General features: G+C 39.5%; 2 protein-coding genes across 2 annotated transcripts; both read left to right on the top strand.

The window, feature by feature from the left end:
• Positions 1-1,358: 1,358 nt before the first annotated feature.
• On the top strand, positions 1,359-2,477 carry LOC129766989 (uncharacterized). The gene has a single exon (XM_055767588.1). The coding sequence runs from the start codon at positions 1,359-1,361 to the stop codon at positions 2,475-2,477; it is 1,119 nt and encodes a 372-aa protein (XP_055623563.1).
• A 1,113-nt stretch (positions 2,478-3,590) lies between these two features.
• Positions 3,591-5,552, top strand: LOC129766984 (uncharacterized). The gene is made up of 3 exons (XM_055767580.1): positions 3,591-3,810; positions 4,491-5,254; positions 5,319-5,552. The coding sequence occupies exons 1-3, from the start codon at positions 3,591-3,593 to the stop codon at positions 5,550-5,552; spliced, it is 1,218 nt and encodes a 405-aa protein (XP_055623555.1).
• The last annotated feature ends 5,327 nt before the right edge of the window (positions 5,553-10,879 follow it).

Here is a 10,879-nt window from a genome sequence, read left to right as displayed (position 1 = left end):
CCCAAAATAAAAACCTCTACTGTATCTCTCTATCGAACGCTCAAGACACTTAAACAGCGTGCGACAAAGATTTTGTCCTTCGTGAACATCGTTAAAGGAGACGAAGAGGATGATGTTCTACTTCTTGAAATTCGTAAAGAAGGTCTAAATGAGCTGCGAGAATCGTATTTCGAAATGCAAGGCAAGCTTTTTGGTCTCGTGAAAGAGGATGAAGTTGCCGCTATTGAAACGGCAGGAGAAGAGTTCCAAGACCTCTTGGAGGAAATTATGTTCGAGATTAAACGAAAAATTAATTCCTTGTCGAATCAATCGGAGCCAAAATCCACACTCGATACAAGCAACGCTCAAATCACTCCGTGTCATGGTTCTCAAATTAAGCTTCCCGATATTCAGTTGCCAGGTTTTTCTGGCCAGTATGAAGAATGGTTGTATTTCGAGGTCAATTTAACAACCTAATTCGTCGCAATGAATCCTTAAATGAGCAACAACGGCTGCACTATCTTCGTTCTTGTTTATTTGGTGAAGCTGCATTTATAGAAACCCCGGAAGAATCCTTTTCATCCTTGTGGAGGGCGCTGGAATCACGATATGAAAATCGTCTCTGGTTGGTGGATCGACATCTTGCAGAAATATTTCAGCTAAAATCTATTGTTAATGAATCATCGCATGCCCTTCAGAAGGTTGTGAATATCGTGCAAAGAAATCTTCGTGCTCTGGCATCGTTGAAACTGACACTCGAACCTCTCTCTGAAACAATGATGATCCACGTGGTTGCTTCTCGCTTGGACAAAGAAACACACAAGGCTTTCGAATCTCATTTGGTCGGAACCAGTCTCGTGAAGTGGCAGGAAATGGTTGAATTCCTGCAGAACCGTTGTCGAATCCTGGAAAATTTGGAACAAGATCACAAATCATTTTCTCGTGGTGGTCATAAAGTAGTACCGAGTAAAGCAACACAAAAGGTACTTGTCAGCTCCAGTCGTGAAGCTGAGAACAAAAAACCTTTTAGCTGCTTCCACTGTTCGGGAAATCACTATATTAATGAGTGTCGGGATTTCTTAGTCAAGTCATCAGCTCAGCGGTTCAATCGAGTGAAGGAGCTCAAACTGTGTGTGAATTGCTTCAGTAATCGTCACCTGGTTGTAAATTGCACTAGTGGTTCGTGTAAACAGTGCAACTAACGACACAATACGTTGCTACATTTCGACCCCAAACCAAGCAGTGGTCCGTCAACAAGCTCTAGTGCTCGAGTGTTTGTTCCAAAACAATGTAACGAATCAATGCCAGATCCAAGCCGTGTTGAATTGTGTGCGATAACAAAACCAGTAGTATCGAATATCTCTCAAGTTCCAGTCTCGATGGAAGCGAACGGGCCAGAGCGGCTTCAGCTGCCGAACGAAAGTTTTACTACCCAAAAATCAAAACGAGTACAACTGATGTCTGTTACTAATCAAGCCTTGTTACATACTGCAGTTGTGTACATTCGTGGATCCAACGGTGAACTTCAGAAATGTCGTGCGGTTCTAGATTCCTGTGCTATGTCAACCTTCATGACAACTGCTTGTGCACGTAGATTGCGACTCAAAACATTCTCGTCCAACGTATCAGTTATTGGATTTGGTGGAACAGGAAAGAAAATTCTGGAAGCTACTGTAGCTCAAGTCAAATCGAAGTCGTCATACTGCAGTTCCTTTGCTGAATTTTTAGTGACCCCCAACATAACCAGTAAGCTACCACTACAGATGTTCGACATCGCAAATTGTAACATTCCGGAGTGGATAGATTCTGCTGACCCACAGTTCAATCAACCTGCTAAAATAGACATTCTCTTTGGCATACTTGAGTGGGACAAAATGGTTCTAAGCAAAACATACAAGGTTGGAGATGGGCTGCCTACTTTGAGACAAACTGTCTTTGGATGGGTGGCCGGCGGCCAAGTATCCCAACGCGGCAGCTACCCAGTGTTGCAGGCATTACCAGTGACGAATGAACAGCTCGACGAACAGCTTTCGAAATTTTGGCATCTTGAAAATTACAGTTCTGAACAAGTTTGGTCGTCTGAAGAGTTAGCCGCTGAAGATCATTTCGTGTCCACTCATCGTCGCGACAATCATGGTCGTTACATCGTGTCATTGCCGTTTAGAAATCCAGACGTAGAATTGGGAGATTCCAGTCATATCGCACATCGTAGATTTCTAAGGCTCGAAGCTCGTCTCGTCAAAGATCAACAATTGTACAACGATTATAAAGAATTTATGCAGGAGTACATAAACATGGGCCATATGAAACGTGTTGGCACCTACAATCCAGCAGATCCAGTACCAGAAGCTTGCAATTTTATGCCCCATCATGCTGCCGTTCGGCCGGAAAGCAGTGCAACGAAAGTAAGGATAGTTTTCGATGCCTCTGCGAAAACGAGTAATGGACAGTCGCTGAATGGCCAGCTTATGGTAGGCCCAACTCTACAACCGCGTTGACACTCTGCTCTCGTTTCGAACCTACAAAGTGGCAGTTACGTGTGATGTTTCGAAAATGTTCCGTCAAAAGATTGTTCGTGAAGATGATCGTCAATACCAACAAATTCTCTGGAGGAGTGCCATTGACGAGCAAATTGGTATTTACCAGCTTACTACTGTTACTTATGGAACTGCTTGCGCTCCATTTTTGGCTACACGTACACTTTTCCAAATTTGTGAGGATGAAAGCGAGAATTTCCCTCTAGCTGCTAAATTCGGGAAAGGTTGGTTCTATGTTGATTACGCATTGCTTGGAGCCGAAACAGAACAAGAGGTGCTTGAACTGAGAGAACAACTAATTGGAATGCTTGGAAAGGCTGGTTTTGATTTACATAAATGGTGCTCGAATCGAGTAAATATGTTGGCTGGTCTTCCCACAGTCAAATTAGAACAAAAGGTTCTATTCAGCGAAGAAGGTCGAACCAAAACCCTTGGGACAACATGGCTTCCCGACCAAGACGTTTTCTCCATTGCAGTATCGCCAAAAGCCTTTAGTGATGGAGTTCCGACCAAGCGAAAGGTTTTATCCGACCTTTCAAGGTGTTTTGACCCCCATTGGCCTCGCTGGTCCAGTTGTAATGACGGGAAAATTATTTATGCAGACCCTTTGGAAAATGGAACACAAGTGTGACGATGAGCTGGAGCCTGACTTGGCAGATTCGTGGAACAAGTATGGAACAAGGAACGTGGAACGTGGAACAAGGCTATGGGGCCTGCCTATATGTTAGGTCAAGAAACGAGGAAGGTGAAATCTTTATACAATTGCTGTGTTCGAGATCACGTGTTGCACCTTCCAAAAATAATAGAACCACTATACCGCGCTTGGAATTATGTGGCGCACTTATGCTCGCCCAACTAGTGGAACAAGTTAAATCATCGTTACCAATCAAATTCGATCAAATTAGGCTGTGGTCGGATTCCACTATTGTTTTGAGCTGGATGAATACGTGTCCTAGTAAACTTGAGATTTTTGTTTCGAATCGTGTTTCCAAAATTCGTAATGCCACCGATCCTGCCTGTTGGTCACATGTTAGCACCCAAGATAACCCTGCTGACCTGGTGTCGCGTGGGGTCATGCCATATGAGCTGGAAGGAGTCGATTTATGGTGGCGTGGACCATCATTCCTCAAAATACCGGAAGACACCTGGTCAGAAGGCGTAAAATTAGTTCTCGAGGAGTTTGTCCCAGAGTTGATTGCCATTACCGCCATGCCTGTGGTGGTGGAAAGATTCCGGCTGTTCGACGACTGCAGCGAGTACTACATCATGGTCCGAGTTGTCGCACGCATTAAGCGTATGTTCCAGAATTATAATGCAGAATTTCGACGAAATGGAATATTTCGGCTGAAGAAATTCGTCAAGCCAAGCTGGTACTCGTGCGTCTCCCCAAACGAGAATGCTTTCCGGAGGTTTTCAAAGAATTGAAGAATCAAGTAACGACAAGGAATCAATCGCTGCGGACGCTTTCCCCATTTGTAGACAACAGAGGCGTCATCAGGGTTGGAGGTCGTCTATCAAAATCATGTTGCTCATTCGACATAAAGCACCAGATGATCCTGCCCGCGAGACACCCGCTTACTACTGCCGTTATTCGCGCTGTACATAAGATCAATTTACACGCTGGTGTACACACGACTCTGTGTGCCATTCGAAGAGAATTCTGGATTATCCGGAGAAGCACCGTCAAAAAAGAAATTCGAACTTGTATCACCTGTTTTCGTAGTGCACCCAAACTGATTAGCCAATACATGGGTGACCTGCCACCTTGCCGCTTAGAGAAGAGTACCCGTTTCTTCAAATTGGCATCGATTTCTGTGGGCCAGTTTTCGTGAAACAGCGAAATAAACGATCGACTGTGGAGCACAAGGCTTGGATCGCATTATTTATTTGTCTAACCACAAAAGCGATTCATCTCGAGCTTGTTAGCGAGATGTCCACAGCAGCATTTTTGACCGCTTTCGATCGGTTTGTCAGTCGACGAGGCAAGCCAAAAAACCGTGTGGACGGACAACGGCACAAATTTTGTCGGGGCCGCAAATCTGTTTCAAGAATGGGAGAAATTTTTTAATCGTCAGGAAAACCAAAACGAGATTCAGCACTCCCAAGGTAACAGCATAGAATGGCGATTCAATCCACCAGAGGCACCACACTTCGGCGGTATATGGGAGGCTAATATTCGGCAGACTAAGGCGCTTCTCGTAAAGCAGACCGGAAGAGCAGCACTCAGTTTCGAAGAGATGTCGACTGTCCTGGCCCGTATAGAAGCTGTTCTCAATTCACGTCCTGTAACACAACTGTCCGATGATCCCGAAGACCTGGAACCTCTAACGCCGGGTCATTTTTTAATTTTCAGACCGTTAACTGCTGTCGCTCGCCTCGAAGTCAAAGGTCAAAACCATCCAAGGTCACGTTTCGATCACATCACCGCCATCGTTCAGCATTTTTGGTCGCGGTTTCAACTAGAGTATATATCTTCGCTACAGGAAAGATTCAAGTGGCACAAGAAAGTTGCTGTAAAAATTGGCCAGCTTGTACTAGTGAAGAAGGACAACATGCCAGTACAGAAGGGGCTTCTTGGTCGAAACACCGAAACATTTGCTGGTAAGGATGGAGTCGTTCGTGTCGTTAACATCAAAACTCAAAATGGAATCATGAAGCGAGCAGTTTCGGAATTGTGTTTCCTCCCAATCGATCCTGATCAAAGTTTAGAAAGCTGTACCTTTCAACGGGCGGAGGATGTTCGAGAAAATTAATTTCCATCCTTGATGGCAGTAACGAGCTACTCTACCTTGTGTCGATCAGCGTACGCAGATTAGTCTCGAAACAATAGTGTTGAAACAGCAGTGTCGAAACAACAGTATCAAAGCAATAGTGTCGAAACAACAGCGTCGAAACAACAGTGACGAAACAATAGTACCGAATAGAACACAACCAGGCATCATCATCATCGCTGCATTGTTAAGTGTCATCATCGTCGTCTTTGTTGCTGTATCGAATCCATTGGAAATTGTTAACCGCGGTGTATCGAAACAATAGATTTGAATGTCTTCGTAGATTAAGTATAGTTATAAATTGAACTGGCGCGCCAATAAAAAAGCCTTAGAGGCGAATGAACTGCAAAGTTTAAAGCCTCTTAAAAACAAAGAAAGAAAGAAGAATAAAAAAGTTAGTTGAACAATTTCATTCGAACTTGTTAGACACTTTTAGACCGTTTCAGCATAACCCGAAAAATCGTGTCGAATTTTGAACACAAGAGTTTCATGACTTTTGAGTACTTGAATAGAACTGTCGTATGTTAAAATATAAATAACAATATTTAAGGAATTGCTCAGAACAGGCGGTGGCGGTGCCAGTGTACAGGGAATCGGAGTTTGGAGGAGGAGAATGAACCGCGAGGCGGTGCAACTTTACAACGATCCCGGAACATGTTGCTAGAATGACCCGCAATAGGAACAAGTTGAAAAGAAATCCATAAAGCAAGATGGTTGGTTGCTAAGATAAGATCAGACAATAGGGGGTCTTTTACGGACCAAATTTCTGTCAGATACGGACCAAATTTCTGTCAGTCGTTCTGATTTCTGATTGGTCGATTTCGATAAATTTTGTAAACAAAGTCGATTTTTCCAGTGTTGCCAATAAAAATAAATTACGTTGGGTTTGTATTGAATTTAGAAAAAAAATGAATTCAATTGATATTACGATACTTAGTTTAGAGGAAATGTGAAGGAATTGTATACACGTTTTACCTAATTATTTTGTTACTATATTTTGATTGAATTGAAAAATTTATATATATATATATATATATATATATATATATATATATATATATATATATATATATATATATATATATATATATATATATATATATACATCCATTTCATGTCAAACCGATATAGTGCTCCTCAGATTTCCATGAAAAGTGGTAGTTTCTTTCTTTATTGCAAAATATTAGACCCGTATTTTTATTTTTTCGTTAGGGTGACCTTTTCTTATTTTAGGGTGGTCCGAAAAATCATTTTTTTCAACTTTTTCCTAAAAGTGCCTTTTTTAGAAATTCATAACTTTTGAATCACTGAACCGATTTAGATGATCGATATATCAAATTGAAGCCAATTAATCTTTTTTGAAAAAATATTAGGCTTGCCAAGAATCGAATTTTGTTTTCGTAACTATTGATTGTAGTTGTTTTTTGTTATTTTTATGTTTTTTGTTTTTATGTTTTTATATTTATGTTTTTTCTTGAAAGCTGAGGATTTATTACATAACATATCTCGATATCAGATAGGCTTTTTTGTGTTTTTGAGTGACTTTTCAAAGTTAACCGATCGTCCGTAAAATCATTTTTCCACTCTTATCCAAAATAATTTTTTGCAAAAAATTACTACATTTGAACTACTGAACTGATTGAGATGATCGACATATTAAATTGAAGCCAATAAGCCAATCTTTTTTGAAAAAATATCACACTTACCGGAAAGATAGGATTCTAGTCGCATAGGTCTAGTCTAGTCACATAAGAATATTGAACGAAGTCTTAAAACATGTTAAATTTACAAAATAATGACTCTAAAACGAAAAAAACACCTCTCTAGAACCCTCTTTCCAAGTTCAATACTTTTTTCAATATTTTTTCTATTAAAAATCTACCTCATTGGCTTCAATTAGATTTATTGATCATCTGAATCGGTTCAGAGGTTCAAAAGTTATGATTTTTTGAAAAAGTCATTTTTGGGAAAAAGTGGAAAAAATGAGTTTTCGGACAACACTAAAATGGAAATGGACATAAGTTTAGTTTAATAATAATCTATTTGGTTTCTGATACTAATATATTTTATTTCTACCATGCCATGCTCCTGCTATCAAATTTTCGTTTCCTTGTTTTTTTGTTTTCTCCGCTTTTTAAACGAAAAGATATAAATTTTTTTATAATGTCATTCCTTGTTTTTTCACAATGGAATAAAGTGGATGGCAAAACATACATTTCTCCTGCCATTTTCTTCGGCAAATCAGCTTCGTTAGGTTCCAAATGCGATTTCATATTTCGGAATAGAATTTCCATTGCTAAGAAGAAATTAAAAGTCTCATCATTCACTATGCAGATGGGAGAGTTAGAAGCTGTAGCTCGCAAATATGAAAAAAGAGACGGTTGATACAATCTAGGTTGTGTTTTGCTGACTACCAATCTCTTGTTACACTGCTGACATGTTCTTTCCCGCTGAATAATTTTTTTGATGATGAAACCAGCTATATAGAACAACGAATTTTGTTCTGTTCTGTCGAGAAAAGTTTTCGCTTCATCGACGGTGTACTCATAGTCGAATTCAATATTCATATCATCCACATTATCACTAGAATTAGATGAAGCTGAAATTCGATATGATGTCAATGCTGCTTCATTGTCCATCAATTTCTGGGCTGAACATTCTTCACGCCGCTTTGATAGCAAATCTATCAATCCAATAAGATGTTGTTGTGTATCGGCTGTATACGAAGCATTCGGTACTACGGTCATGTATTGCGAAAGAGTCACAATTTTCAAGTTATTGCTGAATTGCAATGGAGTTGGGCGTCGTTGCTTTGCACGAATCAATGAGAAAAGACTCTCCAGACAATCTTGGACGAACCGCGATGTAAATATTTGTGGGTGTCCTTCATGCAAAAGCCGATCTGTCAACCTCACAATTGCATTCGTGCAAACGATTACACTTGTTTGCCATGGTTTCCAATGTCCGTGTCCTACTTGGAGATCATACATTAACCGCACCATGGTCTTCAGATGAGCGATATCCTCGTCATATTTCATAGGATCATTCAAACAAAATACTTTTTCTTCTGCCCTATTATTGATAAGCTCGAACCATCGAGCAAAGTCTTCTATGAAGCATGCGGTAGTAAGAAGCTCCGGTAATTCTCGTATTTCCGCATGAAACTTCAATGCTGCAGCCACCGTCCTGTTGCAATATTTTGTTGCGTTGCATACTTTCATTTTATCTATTGAAGATGTTCTGTTGTCAAAGCACACATCCGAGGCCGTTAGTCTGTGACAAAGCCGCAACGTGTTGTTTATTTCGGAGTTCACGATTGTGGTTAAATGGTCTCGATGAACAATATTGGATGTTAGCTTTTTTTCACGAACATACCAATCCGGAACTTTCAGGTAGACATTGTTCAACCAGCCATGTACTGTATTTTTAAATACGTGTACGGGATCGGGTATGATCTCTAGCATTCTGTTCTCAGCGTTTGGATGAGGTATCGCAGCATTTAATGTGTCATTTTTGCGACGAATATCGATCCCCAAATCCTTCCACATGCGCTGGTTTTCGGACCCGGAATCTGTTGTTATAAAATGGACACGCAAACTGATTCCCTCTGCTCTTGAAACTGCAGACAATACAGCATTCTTCAAAAACTCTTTTTGTATAGAGTTGCCGGTGTACTCGAAAGCAACCACCTGTTTCCAGCGCGCTGCGATTCCAACTAGCATGAATACCAAAGCTTTACAGGCTAAAGTTTGGGACATAGGAAGCGTTGTTGTTCCAACAAACTGCTTCGTATTTTGGCAAAACTCATTTGCCTCGTCTATGCTCATTTCGTCTAGAACCAATCCGCAGTCCTTTTCTTCAACCGACATTGTGGAGACTTTATGTTGTAGCAGCTCGAATATATCTTCAAGAATACCTACAAAATATCATTTCATATATTAACATGCGATGAGACATATGATTATAATTACATACCAGGACTGAAACGAACTCCTTCAATTTGGCGTAGTAGAGTCCTCGTGGATGGGAACGGGAAGCCTTTTTGAATAAGCTTGTCGTATCCACCTTGACATGCAAACCGAATTTGTAAATTTTCCGTAATCGTTTCATTGGACCAACGTTTCACTTTTTTAACCTCTCCTGTTAATAGCTTAATTTGATCTTCTCTGAAAAGCTTCTTCAAGGGTTGTTTTCCACGAATTCTCGAGGTCAGATATCCGCATTTTTTCTTCCATTGTTTTACAATTCTATTAACGGTTACATCAATATAAAATATTGGAAAATAACATATTTTTTGACACACTACCTTTTCAGCTTGGAAATTTGATGTTTCAAACGAAATATTTCTTCCTGTAGTTGTTTATCTCCTTCATATACGTCAACCAAATCATAATTGTTCTCAATACTTTGTATCTCTTCCCATTCCTCATTCGCGGATGCAGCTAAGGTCGGAATTTTCGTAACTCCATTTTCATTGTATTTCCCATCAACAAAATGAGCCTGTATATATACTAGTATTAGGATATGTTTTAGAATTAGTTTTTAATACTTACGCTACATATTCTTGTGCTTGATTTGATTTCAAAGAATGGAACTTCTAATTCACTGTTCACGCAAAATCGAATCCATTCTTTCCGAATATTTTTGTCTTGAGGGAACCGATAAAATTTATACTCAGGATGAGTATCCGTCCTTCGCTCACAATTTAAGGCTTTACACTTCATTTTTATTTTTGAATTACGTTTTGTATGAATAAAATGGCTTCCTAACGTTGTTTTGGTTGTATTCCTGCTCATATAATAAGATAGAATGTTTTGGTTCAGACAATGAGAATCTGCATAACGCTGTAACGGTTGTCAGATTAGATTTATTTGCTAAAAAAAAATCCCAAATTTGTTTTGGAAACGATTATATTATAGATATGGGTATTTAAAAGACTTATTTTATCCTTTTAAAGCATATTTTAGAGATTGTCTATTTGAAAATATGCAATAATCATTGAATTCGCACCAACCAAATGTTACGATTCATTAAAATAGAAATTTGAAAAATCCGATATTTTATAATATTTGGCAGCTCTGGCATCTTCATGTCATGGCTTCGTTTTTGGACGACGAAGAAGAGTAAGAAGCCAGTTGTCTGGTCTTGTCTTAGGTTGGTTGGAGCAGTACTTCGCGAGAATTTGTAAAGCTAGAAAACGAAATCATGTTTTTTTTATTAAAACGTTTATTTATTCAGGCTCAGCTACCTCAGATATAATTTTGGTTGGCTTGTTATTTTAGCATCTTGATATCCATCAGAAATTTTATAATGAAAACAGCAACGAGTGAATTGTTTCATTTCCCAAAAAGAACTTAAACCTGTTGAGAAAATCTAAAACAAATAAGAAAATCACAAAACGATTGTATTCTGTTTCGGAAGTGCCTCTATCCGGATAATAATCTAAAATCGACGGGGAATTGTATATAAACGAAACGGGCGCTAAAGTGGAAGTATTTAGTTGAAATTTGCACCGAAATCACCGAAACCAAAATAAGCTTTTAAACATAGGTGGTGGAGTCCGGTAATCTGTATCATTATAGATCTGGTATG

This window comes from Toxorhynchites rutilus, chromosome 2 (genome assembly GCF_029784135.1).
Source record: "Toxorhynchites rutilus septentrionalis strain SRP chromosome 2, ASM2978413v1, whole genome shotgun sequence".
NCBI lineage: Eukaryota > Metazoa > Arthropoda > Insecta > Diptera > Culicidae > Toxorhynchites > Toxorhynchites rutilus.
This window is presented reverse-complemented; position numbering and strand designations above follow the sequence as displayed.